General features: G+C 35.5%; 1 protein-coding gene and 1 long non-coding RNA gene across 2 annotated transcripts in view; both read left to right on the top strand.

The window, feature by feature from the left end:
• LOC114469019 (uncharacterized) overlaps positions 1-4,914 on the top strand; it is a 20,031-nt gene extending 15,117 nt beyond the window's left edge. Inside the window, exons 2-3 of the long non-coding RNA XR_003674697.1 lie at positions 1,803-1,813; positions 4,786-4,914. This is a non-coding gene — a long non-coding RNA (uncharacterized LOC114469019). The remainder of the gene's footprint in view (positions 1-1,802; positions 1,814-4,785) is intronic.
• Positions 4,915-6,100: 1,186 nt separating this feature from the next.
• On the top strand, positions 6,101-12,546 carry LOC114468980 (G patch domain-containing protein 4-like). Its single transcript, XM_028456167.1, has 5 exons — positions 6,101-6,227; positions 10,789-10,874; positions 11,647-11,696; positions 11,988-12,030; positions 12,093-12,546. The coding sequence occupies exons 2-5, from the start codon at positions 10,789-10,791 to the stop codon at positions 12,544-12,546; spliced, it is 633 nt and encodes a 210-aa protein (XP_028311968.1). The 5' UTR covers positions 6,101-6,227.
• The last annotated feature ends 2,591 nt before the right edge of the window (positions 12,547-15,137 follow it).

Raw genomic sequence — 15,137 nt, 5'->3', positions numbered from 1 at the left:
GTTGCTGTGTGTTAAGCTAAACAAAACATATCGGGCTGGTCGCTACGTTCTACGCTAACCCAAACATATGGTACAAAAATGCAAAAGTCACTCCATAAAAATACACACATTGCCTACAAAAATACACACAATTACTCAGAAAAAAACACACAAAATGATAGAAAAGGACAAAAGGACTAAAAAAAATAGAAATAAAAAGGATTCCTAAAACCCATAACACAAAGAATACAACTAATTTGTAAATGTGTACACCTTCATGAGAACATTATGTATGAAATATATTTTATTACACTATTACACTCAAAACACTGGCTTTAACAGGCTTAAACAACTTAAACATACAACTTAAAAATAAAAAATAACACAATCTACCTGTGTTTTTTAAACCGACTTTGACTTTAGTGTAACTTATTAATAATAATAATAATAATAGATTTTATTTGTATTGCACTTTACATTAAAGAAATCTCAAAGTGCTACAAAGAAAAGCCTAAGACCTATAATGAACATAACTAGAAAACAGTTGAACTGAGTTATATGTGAAGAACAACAAATAAATGCAGAAAGTTTGCATTTTCTTTTTCGATTTTTCTTTTAAAAAAACACAAGGTGCTGGAATAAAATAAAATAAAATAAAAAAATGATTAGAATGCATTTTTAATCAATCCGAGAATCATGCAGTGTAATATCACAATATATCGCCAAATCATTTTTTTTCAAAACCACTATTGTTTATGGAGTTATTTTGTGCATTTTTGTTGTTGTTTTGGAGTTTTTTGTGTCATTTTGTGTATTTTTTTGTTTTTTTTTGTGTTCTTTAAAATCATTTCTTGTATTTCTGCTTTTCTTTTGTGTACTTTTCTGCCATTATGTTTTCTTTTTGACTCATTTGAAGTATTTTTGTTGTTTTGAAGTCATTTGTGTGTTTTTGAAGTTATTTTGTGAATTTTTGTTGTCGTTTCAGGTTTTTGGAGTTTTGTGTAAATTTTTGTGTCCATTTAGTGCATTTTTGTTTTCCTGTTTTTTGTTCTTTTTTTTTGTTTAAATTTTTCTTTTAAGCATTTTTCTGTCATTTTCTGTGTTTTTTGGAAATATTTTTGTGTGTTTTTGTTGTTCTTTGCATCATAATTTTCACCTATTTGTTTAGTTTGTGATTGTTCAGCTTTAGAAGAGTCGCTGACCAACAACCTGCTGCACTGTTAACAGGATGTTTTCCCATGTTTCCCACACTGATGTTTTTACACTTTTCACTCTGTTTTTTTCTCCCGTCTTCTAGATTTGGGACGACTTTATTAATAAACAGGTTTTTTAGGGAAGCCTCAGCTGTAGCATGGCAGTGGCACCAACTATTACTACTTGTCAGGCCTGACCTGCTCCCGACCTGTTTTATTTTAACGCTGTGAGTAATGTGAAAGCTGCTGCCTCAGCTTTGGCTGCTAATGCCAAAAAACGTCGACTTACCGCAAGAAAAACATGGAAAAATGCATTTTTCACAGAATGCATTTGTTAAATTCCAGCAGACAGAAAGACTGACATTCATGCATGTATGAAAGAAAGTTAAAAATCTCCTGAGTTGGAAATGAAAGTCTTTATTGACCAATGAACTGTTATAATAGAATACAGTATATAAAGGAATAATGACCAATCTGAACATTAACACAGGAAAGAACAAAGGATTTATGTTTTTGTTGTCATTTTTTTTGTGTTTCTTTCGTTCATTTTGATTTCATTTAATTTTTGTGTGTTTTAGAATCGTTTTATAATTCAAATTTATTTATAAAGCACATTTAAACACAAACAAGGATTGACTAAAGTGCTGTACAATAAAACATAAAATATAAACAATAAATACAACATTAAAAGACAATATCTGTTGTCTTTTATGCAAAATATAATTTTGTGTATATTTTTTTCATCTTGTAGTTTTTTATATCTTCTCTAATTTTGTGTGTTTTTGTTGTTTGCTATTATTTTTTTGTAATTTTTTAGTGTATTGTAAATGTATTTTTTTGTGTTTTTTGAATTTTTTTTATGTAACTTTTGTATTTTTGTTTTTACTTTTGCTGATTATTGTCTTTTTTTGTATTTTTCTTTAATTTTGTACGTTTTTATAGTTATTTAGTTTCCCTTTTGTTTGTATATGTTGTCTTTTGTGTAATTTTGCTTTTTTTTGGTGTATTTTTTTGTCATTGTATACTGTATGTTTATGGAGTCATTTTGTGTGTTTACCTTAGGGGCCAAACAAAAATAAGTCGAGGGCCACATGTGGTCCCTGGGCCGCCAGTTGCTTATGTCTAATTTAAGGCACTTTTTTATCGCTACTTGAAATACATTTTAGAAAGAATTTCACAATAAATCCAGATTAAATCCAAGTTATTTTAAAACCTGACTTTTTGCACAATTTGCCGCTAACTTTTATTTTATAATTAATTTGTGAATCAGTTGCAATTGAGCTGACGGCAGCAATGCTGCAACAGTAAAAGAACGTGGGTACAAAACTATGGCTCATATGCAGATGTGGAGCAGTGAGGATGAGCAGATGTTTGTAGAAAGCTACAGGAATACAGAGTTTTACCAGCTCTGGGAACGAAAACTCAGTGACTCACATGAATCCAGTCTCATTTCTTTGATGTTTTGTTTTCTCTGCGTCCCTTTGGTGATTCTAAAGGAGAGAAAACACGACCCTCAGCTTGTTGTGTTTGAGCGACAACAAACGGCTCCTGAACCCAGGGTGCAACGAACACGTCTGCGTTACAGTCGATGTGCTTGTCCTGCAAACAGCAGATTATTTATTTATCCTTCAGTCCTGGATGTTTGGTAAACTTTACACACAAAGGCATCATCGGTCTGAACTCCACAACGTTTTACTAACATGGAGAACAATTTCAAATGGCCATAAAGTTTAGGTCTGGATGACTTGTAAAGTTTGCTTATTAGTGTGCTGTGGTATCTGAATCAGACATGGGAAATCGATGACAGAAACATACACAAAAAGACTCTAAATACACTCAAAACTAGTGAAAAATAAACAAAAGAACAGCAAAATTACACAAAAATCTGATCAAAATAGACAAAATAACTCAAACTGAGAGAAAAATACAAAAAATGACTGGAAAAACAACAAAAATCAGAGAAAAACACACAAAACTACAAAAAAGACACAAAAAGGAAACAAAACTGGAATTAATCCAAATCACAAAATGCCTTTAAAAAAATAAAAATAAATTTAAAAAAAAAAGAATGACAGAAAAATACAGAAGGATGAAAAAAAGAAATAAAAATTATTCCAAAAACCTAAATGAAAATAATTTAAAAAATATACAAAATCACTTCAAAAACAAAAAGTACACAAAAGTATAACAAAAATACAGAAAAATCCAAAACAATAACAAACAATACTCCAAATAAACACAAAATGACTAAATAAAATAAAATAAATAAATTAAAATAAAACAAAAGGACAATAACAGAAAAAGACGACTAAAAACAAACATAACCTCTTTGTTGATTTTTGTGTTAAAGCTCAGATTATTCTAAATGCTGACATGAATATTGATCATGTGACCCTCAGATCAGATATAATCACACGTTTGTGTCGTTACTGTAATAACTTTGCTGCTGTAGCTTTTCACAGAAACCATCAGTGGTCATAATGTTATGGCTGAGTGTGAGAAGTAAGAAACTCTACTGCTGCCCAAGGCTTTACTGAAAACTACTGTGTGTGTGTGTGTGTGTGTGTGTGTGTGTGTGTGTGAACATACACATACATCATCAAATATTAACAGGCTAATAAATAAATATCAACATTTCTATACAGTAGACACACACACACACACTACACACACACACACACACACACACACCTGAGGGAGCTCCTCTCACTGCAGGAATGACCTCAGGAGTCATCCTCGTAAAATATTAACACACAAACAGCCTGTTTTTTTCCTACTTTTTTTTAGTAGATGAATGAATAAATAAATAAGAGGAGTGTGTATAATGCTGAGGAGTGTGTGTGTATAATGCTGAGGAGTGTGTATAATGCTGAGGAGTGTGTATAATGCTGAGGAGTGTGTATAATGCTGAGGAGTGTGTATAATGCTGAGGCTTCATCTCAGATGCATTAAAAGAAAAGGTTTTCATGTGGAAAGGCGGCGGCGGCCGTTGTAAATGGGACATTAAATGAAATCCCACATCAATTCCAAACGCCGCGTAGCAGGAGTCATTTTGACAAAGTAGCCGTGTGATTATTTTTTATTTCCGTTTGAAAGCAATTAGCTGAAAGGTCCTTCCCTGGAGTTCCCGTGGCAGAGCGTGTGGAATGACTCAGGATAATTGCTGTGAAATGAACAGGGTTCCCTTCTCCATGGAAACGCTCTCCGCCTTTTGTCGGCTGCACCAGGAAATGAGGCGGCGAGCGATAACGGGCTTTGAATGAGTAACAAATGCAGGAGGTTCAGGGATATTTACTTCATTTCAAGCCATTACTGGAATTGAATGTTTCCCCACGTCTCACGCGGAGCCTGCTGAGGAAGAGGAAGCTCATTAAACACGGCAGCCATGACGCTCAGGCTAACCATCGCCATAGCTGCTGCCTTGCTTAAGGGCAGCTGTCCCTCGGTGTGTTTGGGTTAATCAGGAAACGAGAGCGTTCTGGTCATTCCTCTGGTTAGTAATTAAGCTAATATTGACTCCAGTCAGTTTGATGAGGCCTGCGGTTCAGATATGGATTCAACTCGGTCAGGGAACGTATAGCGAGACTTGAAACAAAGCAATACAGAAACAAAGTACAAATACCACCTCTTTCTGCTGAATACAAATGTATTTGGGTATAAAGTAGTTCTATTGATTGATTCTGGTCCAACTCGCAACATTTTAGTCAAAGTATTTTAATTTGTCATATTGTAAAATATCAGAGTGACTGCCCTCTATGGGTTGAAACCAGGATATTACAATTGATATTGTCTCATCTGCTCCTCAACGAGGGCGGTCACAGTTTCTCTGCTCCCTCTCTCTCCCACCTTTATCTGTCGTTGCTGCTGCTTTGTTTTGTCTGGTCTTGTGAATCTAACAAGCTTTTCTTTGCATCTCATCCAAAACTGGAATTATGGAATTGATCAGTCGGTGTCTCAATGCAATCGACCACATTTTTTAGATAAAAAGAACGGGCAGTGGTGAGCCCGCCTGTCCGAGCGCTACGACTGCGGCTGGATATGCGCTCGACTCTTGGAACAAGTGGCGAATTGTGTGTCTGTTGATTCTTTCTGTAGAAGACGTGGAAGACATCTACATGATTGGAATTATGGTAGCAGGCATGCTGCTGATTGGAGCTGGCAGCTTTCTGACCTATCGCAAAGTTTGTTTTACGTTGGCAGCTGTTTTGGGAAGACTGCCAGTCATTTCTGATGTATGGAGCAGAGCTCTCAACACTCACACTCATGTGATGAATGATCTCAAAAGCAAGCAGGAGGCTACTTTGGAACGTTTATGTGAAATTGAATCCAACTTGGAGAAGATGAATGCTCGGCTTGCTAGTTAATAAGACCACCTCATGGGATTACTGCTGGAGACCAGGACTCAAGGCTATCAAAGTTGAGCTAGCCTGAATCAAAAACAAATCGCTTATCATCTTTGGTTCCCAAAACCAGCCGTTCAAGGCTATCACATCTACCACCTGGATGGTATGCAGAAAGATGCTCTATGTTTTGTTTTGGTGCATGTACGCTGAGGAGGTTTTTTCCTAGTTTTCTACTGTCCTCCATAATAGGGAACTCAGTTTAGAACCTGTCTTTTCCCCTCACCTCTCCTCCTGTCCTCCCACTTTTCATCTAAGTACGGGGCGCCGCCCTTGTGGCGACCCACAGTTCTCCCATCTTATAAATGATTGTCTTTTGATGTTTCTTTGGAGGGGATGAAACTGAAATGAAATTGTGTTGCTGTGTAACATGTACAATGTCAAATAAAGTTGATTCTGATGTTTGCTATTGGCTGAGAACCAGATCATGTGACGTTTTGGGATCATCTTGTGACACAAACAAGCACTGTTAGCCCCGCCCCTTTTATAAAAACTAGCACCTCTGTTTAATATTTTTGAATAAAGAAGAAGAAGACGCGGCGGACAGGAAGTGACCACAGGCTGTTTCCGGTGTCATGGCGGTTCTGTGTTGGGGTCGCATGGCTGTTTCTTTGCGTTCCTGAAACTTCATCCAAACAAGAAACAAACCGAGAAGGTAAATAAAGACTTTGTTCAACGAGTGTTTGAGTTAAAATGTCCGTGGCTTAGTTTTTGCCTCTAAAACGTCCAAACGACGCAGAAAAGACGCATAAACACGGCTACTTTAGCGCGACGTTCTGATTCAACTGGTGACCAGTTTAACTGGTGATCGACATCCGGGCAAATGTAGGAAAAGTGTTTAAAACAGATTATATTGTGGAGTTTTCTCGATGTTTGTTTGAATAGTCAGATTTTAGGTGTGAAATAGTTTTTATTATACGCTTGGTTTGTCCTCTATGTTAACTGTTTGTTTACAGGAGATAACGGTGTTAATACAAAATACATATATTCATTTTTGGTTGTCGTGGTTACGCATTACTTTTCTATGAACACTATTTTAATGTATAATAACTAATGTGATTATGAAACAGTCTTTATGTGGTCTAAATAATAACGAATGCTGTATCCGGTGACGGGCCTCCCTGAGTCAATCATCACTTAAACCGGTAACCATTTAAACTGGTACACCGTAAGGAAGCTTTGGGTCTGTGTGCCATTAAGACTAAAAAGCACCAGAATTTAATCTTAATGAGGCGATTTCGTGAAATTTAATCAAATATGACCCAAAATTGTACAATTGACATCAATGGTATTTTAATATTCTACTTCAACTATCTACCTATCTATCTATACTATAATTCAAGGGAGGTGTGCGTGTGGCAAATATCTCGACGGGTTCCAAATACCCCGAGTGTGTGTATCTGTTATTTTGGAGTAATTTGGTCATTTCAAAATGTTTATTTTAATTTTATTTCACTTCTGGAGGGCCCTTAAATGAAACCTATTCAGCGTTTGACCTCAGGGTGTGAGGGGGCGCTAGCGCACCATCTTCACTACACAGCTCAAGAGCAAGAGTCACGTGTGCGGCCAGAGCCAATCGCTGCGCACACAGCTAAGCAGCTGTAAACACACAGATCGTTTAGACCTAAACATAGAGCTATCTGAATAGATTGTTTGAAACCATCAGCCACTGGTGAGTCTTTTGAAGACATGTTTCCAACCTGTTCAATTCTCCATCTGGAAAACTGCAGATTCTTTGTGGTGCCGTGCATGGAAGCTAAGCTCTGACCACTCGGTTCAAAGGTAAAAAAATATTTTTGTTTTTTTTTTAAAAAGACAGCCGAATTGTAGATAATACTTTACTTTTCTGATTGGCGCTACAATGTCTATGGAGTTTTGTTATCAGCGTCTCAAACATTCACGGGAACACACAAGGTATTTATTTATTTGATGCGCGTTCACGGAGTTGGATGTAGACACACACGGATGATGCGCGTGCACAGAGGAGATGGGTGTAGACACACACAGACACAGTATTTATAATAAAAATATACTAAATGAGTAAAATAAAACAAAAACTAAACAATATTTATACAAAAAATAAACAAAATGATTCCAGAACCACTACAATGGCAACAAAAACAATAGTTATACAAATAATGCACAAAAATACAACAGAAAGATTCAAAAATACACATAATGACTCCAAAAAACATACAATACAGAAAAATACACCAAACAAAAACATATAAAAGTGATTAAAACAAAACAAAAAAACACACATTTATCATGCTCATATCCCATAGAATTCAACCAGGAAAATTGCACCCACATTTTGCACCCGCAAATATACCCCTTATGCTCCCACATAAATGCATACTTCTGACGGGCACTGTACTAGTACCTATAAAAGCAAGGGAGGCCTGGATATGTGGATGTGTGTGTGTGGAGCAAATATCTCACCGACGCAGTGCCAGTTCGACCTGAAACTCGGTCGACGGGTTCCAAATACCCCGAGTGTGTTTTTCTGTTATTTTGGAGTAATTTGGTCATTTCAAAATGTTTATTTTAATTTTATTTCACTTCTGGAGGGCCCCTAAATGAAACCTAATCAACTTTTGACCTCAGGGTGTAAGGGGGCGCTCGCGCACCATGTGTTAAGAGACGACTTCCGGCATCCATTTTGAAGGCGAAACAGATGAACTGTGAATCAACTGCTATTCATCCACGTTCCAAATACCCCGAGTGTCTGCATCTGTTATTTTGGAGTAATTTGGTGATTCAAAACAGTCAAAACATTAATTTTATTATTACGGCTCCCTCGGTAAGAGGGCGCCACTTCCGGTTCCGGGTTCATGACGTCACCGTGTCGCAGTTGTTTGAGTTAAAAAAAACAAGAAAAAAGGTCGATATTAAAAAGGCTTTTGTACCGCTAAAAGTCATTTAAGTTAATATTTCATAGTTATTTAATATCATTCCCGTGATTCCAAACTTACTTTAAATCTCAGGTCACAGACGTCACTTCCTCCTTCATCTCCATGAGTGTGGGCGGTGCCTGTGCTGATGGTCATTACCTTATCACTAACATTCTGCTTCTTCAGACAGAGGAATGTAACGTTATTGTGAGCGGATGGGTCCTCTATGATTATTGTTTGTTCTGCGCAACGGTGAGTGTTTCTTCTCATATTCTACTATGTGCTAAGAAAGATGCAGCTGCAATGTAAACAAACACACACACGGCTGATGCGCGTGCGTGCACTACATCGGGATGTACATGGTGAACTCACACAGAGCCGTTGAGAGAGATTTGTGACTTTAGTGTTACAAAACGTTTATTTTTTTGTGGTACTTTCGGGTCTCTCTTTTTTACACACACACACACACACACACACACACACACACACACACACACACACGCACACACGCACACAGTATTATATTATTGTTATTGCTATTCTTATATTCTTCTTTTTTTGTATTATTATTTTATCTTATAGTTACTGGTATTCTCATTGTATTATTATTATTATTTCTATTACCTTATTATTTTGTTGTTATTGTTTTTATTGTATTATAGTTACTGGATTTTCATTATATTTTGTTATTGTGAGACGGGCGACGGTGGCTCAGGTGGTAGAGGGTTGTCTTCTGATCGAGAGGTTGGGGGTTCGATCCCAGTACCTGACTGTGTCAAAGTGTCCTTGGGCAAGACACTGAACCCTAAGTTGCTCCCAGTGGTCGACTCGCGCCTTGCATGGCAGTCCTGTCCCACTGGTGTGTGAATGTGAGAGTGAATGAGCTGATATGTAAAAGCGCTTTGAGACTACTTCAGTGTGGTGATAAAGCGCTGTATAAAATCTTACTATTGTATTGAAGTTATTGCTATTCTTATAATTACCATCATTCTTTTTCATTATTAATATATATTTGTTATTATAGTTACTGGTGTTCTCATTGTATTATTAGCATTGCTATATTATCATTATATTGCCTTATAATTATTTAATATTGTTTATTATTAATATTGTTTTTAGTACATTATTATTTTGTTATTGCCATTAATATCATTACATTACTTTTATTACTATTACTACTTTCACTATTATTATTATATCCCTGTCAACATATTTATTATTATCTACACAAACTTGTCCAGTGGTGGCACTGGTGTGACAAACTTTCTCTGTTAGTCGAGGGGTTGTACAGCATAGACATACATGCTGATGAATAGTTGACTTAACTGGCTACCGTAGTTACCGTGTCTCTCTTAACAACCTGCAACGGATTATGTGCAAGAAGCGCGCGCGCATGTGTAATAGATAACGCACGGAGGAGATGGCTGGCGCGCACGCAAAAAATATGCTGAATGAGTAAAATAAAACTATTAAAGCAATTATACCCCTTATGCTCCCACATGAAGGCATACTTCTGACGGGCACTGTACTAGTTGTTGATAAATCAAATTAATTATTACCTTTCTGTTTTCATCGCTTGTTCTTAATCAGGTTAGAAAACTTAGATATATATTTCAACACATTTTCATTCCAATATTACCAGCAACTCACACAACAACAATGAAAACACATAAAATAAGAGAAAAATATACTGAATAAAAAAAAGAACTGACAAAATACACAAATTGACACCAAAAACACTAAGAGATGAAAATACTCACTATTACCAGCAACACACAAAACGACAACAAAGACGCGGAAAAAAAATACACAAGATCACTGAAAAATACACAAAATTAACAGAAAAACATACAAAATGACATAAAAAACAACCAAACAACACACAAAATAAGAGAAAAATATACTGAATAATAAAAAGAATAGACAAACAAAAACACACAAAATGATGATATAAATGATCTCAATCAGAACATGAACTGAGTCTTGGTCTCACATCAGGGGATAAATGACCAGAAATGATCAAAACTATAGAAATAAATCTATTCAGGAGACAATAAATACTTTCATTCACTTATTTACTAAGTTCGATTATTTAAAACATGTTATCACTCATTCATTCCATCATTATGATCTATAGATGTTTGTACAGAATTCTGAGTAAAATAATGTAGTTGGACATAAGGAGGGACTTGGGCAGAAAAAGTTTAAGAACCACTGCTTTAAAGGGCCGGGTTTGGTCCCTGGGCCTTGAGTTTGACACATGCTCTAAAGTTTACCATCCTATCGTTTTATTTTGAAGTGGTCCTTCCTGTTTATGTGTAGATGGTGGAGGGCGTTCCAGAGAAGAGTCGTGGTCTGAAGTTTGCTGAGCAGCAGCTGCTGCGTCACGGCTGGGAACACGGTGAGACGTAAGTTCATCTCAGCATGTGATTGGTGGGGATGATTTGTCATTTTAAACTCATTGTTCCAATAATGACACTTTAAACCTTTTAACACATTGTGTCTGTTTTTATACACTTTAATTTGTAACTTTTAACCAATTTCTGTGGTTTTTTTTAAATCCCATTTCACCAGCTTTTCCTCCATTTTTAGTCACTTTTAACCTATTTTATTAGTGATTAAAACCAGGATTTTCATCTTTAAGATGACTATAATAATAATAATAATAATAATAAACGTTCCTGGATAACAGTGGATATTATTCAGATGAATAAATAAATGTGGTTATCACAGATTCCTAGAACAATGGACCATCATTTTACTGACTTTGGCCTTTATTTTGGGGGTTGTGGGTAGAACAGGTTGAGAACCACTGATCTAATCTTCTGCACTTATTTCTAACTCTTCTTTTCTTCCTCCATATTTTTGAATTGCTTTTTAAAATGGACTACTTTTTAGATCATTTAGCAGCTTTTTTACTCAAAATAACAACTTGTGCTGCTTTTAGTTGCTCTGAAAAACCAAGAAAAGTTAAAGATGTAGACGTAAACCTGTTTTGTTTATAGAAAGAGGAAAAAAACTGTTGTGACCACAGGGGGCAACAGTTCCAACTCTGAGGTTTGGTAGTAGACAATGAAGCAGAGAAAAAGAGCTCTTCTAAGGGACCTTTACTCTTCCTTAAACAGTGCGCTGACACGCTCTGGTGGCTGAAGTTAAAGAGTAAATCACAGACTGTTGAAGACACACAAACCCTGAGGATAAAAGGACTTTAGGATGGAAGTCATTCAACAGTCAGTGATTTACAACTAAATGATGTAAAAATCAGGCTGAATGTTTCACTCCAATAGAAAACAATGGGATGTTTACAGGCAGTGGGGACGTGTGACATCATCAGTCACATGATTTCAAGATGGAGCAACACAGGCTCTAAAACTGTAAAGTAGTCCTATTTTTAAAAGGTAATAAAATAAATATATAGTGCATAATAGTGTGTTTTGTTGCTAGGTGATTTTAAAATGCTGTTTTTATAGGTTTTTGTGTGAAATGTGTTTAAAGATGAACTGATGAATGTTTCTCCTCAGATGCACAGCTGATAAAGGCCTGCGGAGGGCGCACCGCACACAAGTACGTCTGAGATTAAACAAAGAAATCAAAGTTTGAATGACATTATTTATTATTTATTTCAGAGGAGTCAGACACGGTTTGACCATTAGCGCCAAATTAGCTCGACTGGAGCAGCAGGAGGCGGAGTTTATGGCCAGGTACGGCAAGAAGAGCCAATCAGGAAGTTTACAAACTCTGCCCACAAAGGAGGAGGAGGAGACGCAACAAAGGAAGAAGAAGATGATGAAGCAGCGATTAGCTGATGGTGAAGAAGAAGTGACAGAAAATGGAGTTCAGCCCAAGAAGAAGAAGAAGAAGGAGGAGGAAGTGGAGGCAGGAAGAGGTGAAGGTAATGAGAAGAAAAGGAAAACAAAGCTAAAGAGAAACGAATCACACTCCATAGAATCTGAAGCTCTGCCTCCTGGAACTGAGGACGAGAAGAAGAAGAAGAAACAGCCACAGGTTGAAGCTGCAGAAGAAAAAGAAGAAATCAGAGATGTGAGCGTGAAGCAGAGATCACGTATTGAGAACAACTGATCTAGGCTTGGCCAATATATCGAGATTCACAATATATTGACTTTTCTATTTTGGTGATATAGAAAATAACAATATCATAAATATAGATTTATTTTATAGCTTATTTTGGTTTAAATTCTTGTTTTAGAAGTCGCTGCTTTCACTAATTCTAAGAACATGTAAAGCTCAGTTACATCATCACTGAGTGCATTTTAATCCAGACCTTTATTTAAACATACACACTACAGAACTCACTCACACGTGCTGTCCCTTAAAGGAGAAAAAAACACTTTGTGGCACATATTGTGCAGCTGTTTGTTAATAAATTTAACCCTGAATGGTCTAGTGAGTTAAAAATATAGAGATTTATATCGTTTATCACCATCCCGCCTCCTGACTAGGCCTGGTGATATGAACCAAAACTCATATCTCAATATATTTTCTTAAAATGGTGAAATATGATATAAATCTAGATAATTTTATCAAATAAAGTCTGACCAGAAAAACAATTCTGGGTTAAATTTGCTGATGAAAAATGCTACACAGGCTCATTTATTAATAAACAGCTGATCAATATGTGTCACTCATTAATCATCTAACTGAGCTTTACATGTTGTTCTGAGAAGTAAAAGCAGCGACTCCTAAAACTAGTATTTTGATACATAAAAAGCTATTATATATATATATATTTATGAAATATTATAGTTTACAAAATACAACAAAATAGAAAACTCAATATATCTTGAATCTCGATATATCGCCCAGCTTTAATTCCTAAGTTATAAAACAGCCTAAATAAAAACATAAATGTGTATATGAAGCACATGTGTTTATTTAATATACTTACAGTTTATATACAAGTCAACACGTTGTATATTTACTGTTAATTTCACATTGTCTTTAAGTTTGACATTAACATTTTATTTTATTACATATTTTATTATAATTTCTCATACTCACTCATGTGGTTCTCTGATATTCACTAATAACTTATTAGACACATTTATTACAGAATTTACATTATTTAACACTTTATAAACAGTGTATATTTATGGAGCTTGTGATTGGATGATTTTTCATGGTGACTTACGTTTTTCCTTCTGCTGTGGTAGACGTTAAAATATCAGTTATTAATCTAACAGAACGTGTAACTGTGTCACATCCTGATGGTCTTTATGAAGATAAACTCTATGTTATATTTTATAACATATTTACACCAGTTCTTAGTTTTTATCACCAGAACGTCTTCATTATCATCTCTGTTCTGAGTTATTTCTGGGTTTGTTGCTGATGTCAGCACTAATCTAATCTAATCTAATCTGATCTGATCTGATCTAATGAGAACTGTCACTCAGGTCATTTCAGGTGGAAGTTCTCGCGAGGCTCGTGTCGGAGTTCAGTTTAAAAAGGCATCTTTTAATTATTATTACATTAAAATACGGGATATTTACGGGAAAATAATAATACGGGAAGATGGCGGGAAAGAGGAGTAAAATACGGGAGTTTCCTGGCCAAAACAGGATACTTGACAGGTGTGACCTCATGGCTGTACAATCTGTGGTGAGTAGTTTGGATTGAGAGTGAATAGAGAAGTATTTTGAGTAATGAGTAGCTAGTTAGCATAGCATATTTTGTTCGTTTGAGGTTTTATAGTATAGACTGGGCATGTCTTAACTGCTCCAGGAGCCCCACCCATAGTCCAGTTTTTTGAGTTTTTTCTGATATCGGTACTTTACATGAGTAATTACATTTTTTTCTTACTTTTTTATACAAATACTTTCTACTCCTTACGTTTTTAAAATGAACTCGTTACTTTTGATTTATTTGTTGTTTTTTTATCTCTCTCGTTACTTTTAAAATCTTTGAAGATGACGTCACAACGTTAAAAGACGCAAAACAAATTCTGTTAGGCAGGTCCCTTAGTTTTATGATTAACAATTTCAATTTTTTAAAAATGGTAAACTCAAAGCTGCTCTGGGTTTATTTTGTATTTTTTCCTTTATTTATAAATTGTACCTATAATGAGAGCTAAATTCTCCAGATGTTCAACAGTAAAATATTTGATTTATTATTTAGTTTTCTATGTTCTTAAAAATAAAAGATATGGAATTTGCTGGTTTAAAAGCCCTGTCTTATTATTGAAGGGACATTTGCTTTAATTTACATTTTACTTACTTTACTTTAAAGTACATTTACAGTATCTATACTTTTACTTCAGTACTGAAGACTAGTACTTTAACCACCTCTGAGCAGAGGAGCTCATTCACCATGTGATTAGTTTGAAGACAAAATAAATAGAATTTTAGAAATAGGACTGATTTATGACTGTCAGCACACTGTTTATGGAACAGTTAAAGCCCCTTAGGAGAGCTCTTCTTCTCTGCTTCATTGTCTACTACCAAGCAAACCTCAGAGTTGGAACCGTCGCCCCCTGTGGTCATAGATTATCTTTCAGGTCACAATTGTTTTTATCTTCTTTCCATAAACAAATAAGGTTTACATCAATATATTTTCCTTTTTTTAGTGCAACTAAAAGCAGCACAGGTTGTCATTTTGACTGAAAAAGCTGGTAAATGATCTAAAAAGCTACTAAATGATCTAAAAATCTACTA

The sequence above is a fragment of the Gouania willdenowi genome, chromosome 8 (assembly GCF_900634775.1).
Source record: "Gouania willdenowi chromosome 8, fGouWil2.1, whole genome shotgun sequence".
NCBI classification, from domain to species: domain Eukaryota; kingdom Metazoa; phylum Chordata; class Actinopteri; order Blenniiformes; family Gobiesocidae; genus Gouania; species Gouania willdenowi.
This window is presented reverse-complemented; position numbering and strand designations above follow the sequence as displayed.

Bases quoted from the DNA above. Each gene is read 5' to 3' on its own strand.
- LOC114468980 (XM_028456167.1), top strand. From the start codon at position 10,789: ATGGTGGAGGGCGTTCCAGAGAAGAGTCGTGGTCTGAAGTTTGCTGAG. The intron at 10,875-11,646 runs GTAAGTTCATCT...AGACTGTTGAAG, and splicing joins GGCTGGGAACACGGTGAGAC to ACACACAAACCCTGAGGATA. The intron at 12,031-12,092 runs GTACGTCTGAGA...TATTTATTTCAG, and splicing joins GGAGGGCGCACCGCACACAA to AGGAGTCAGACACGGTTTGA.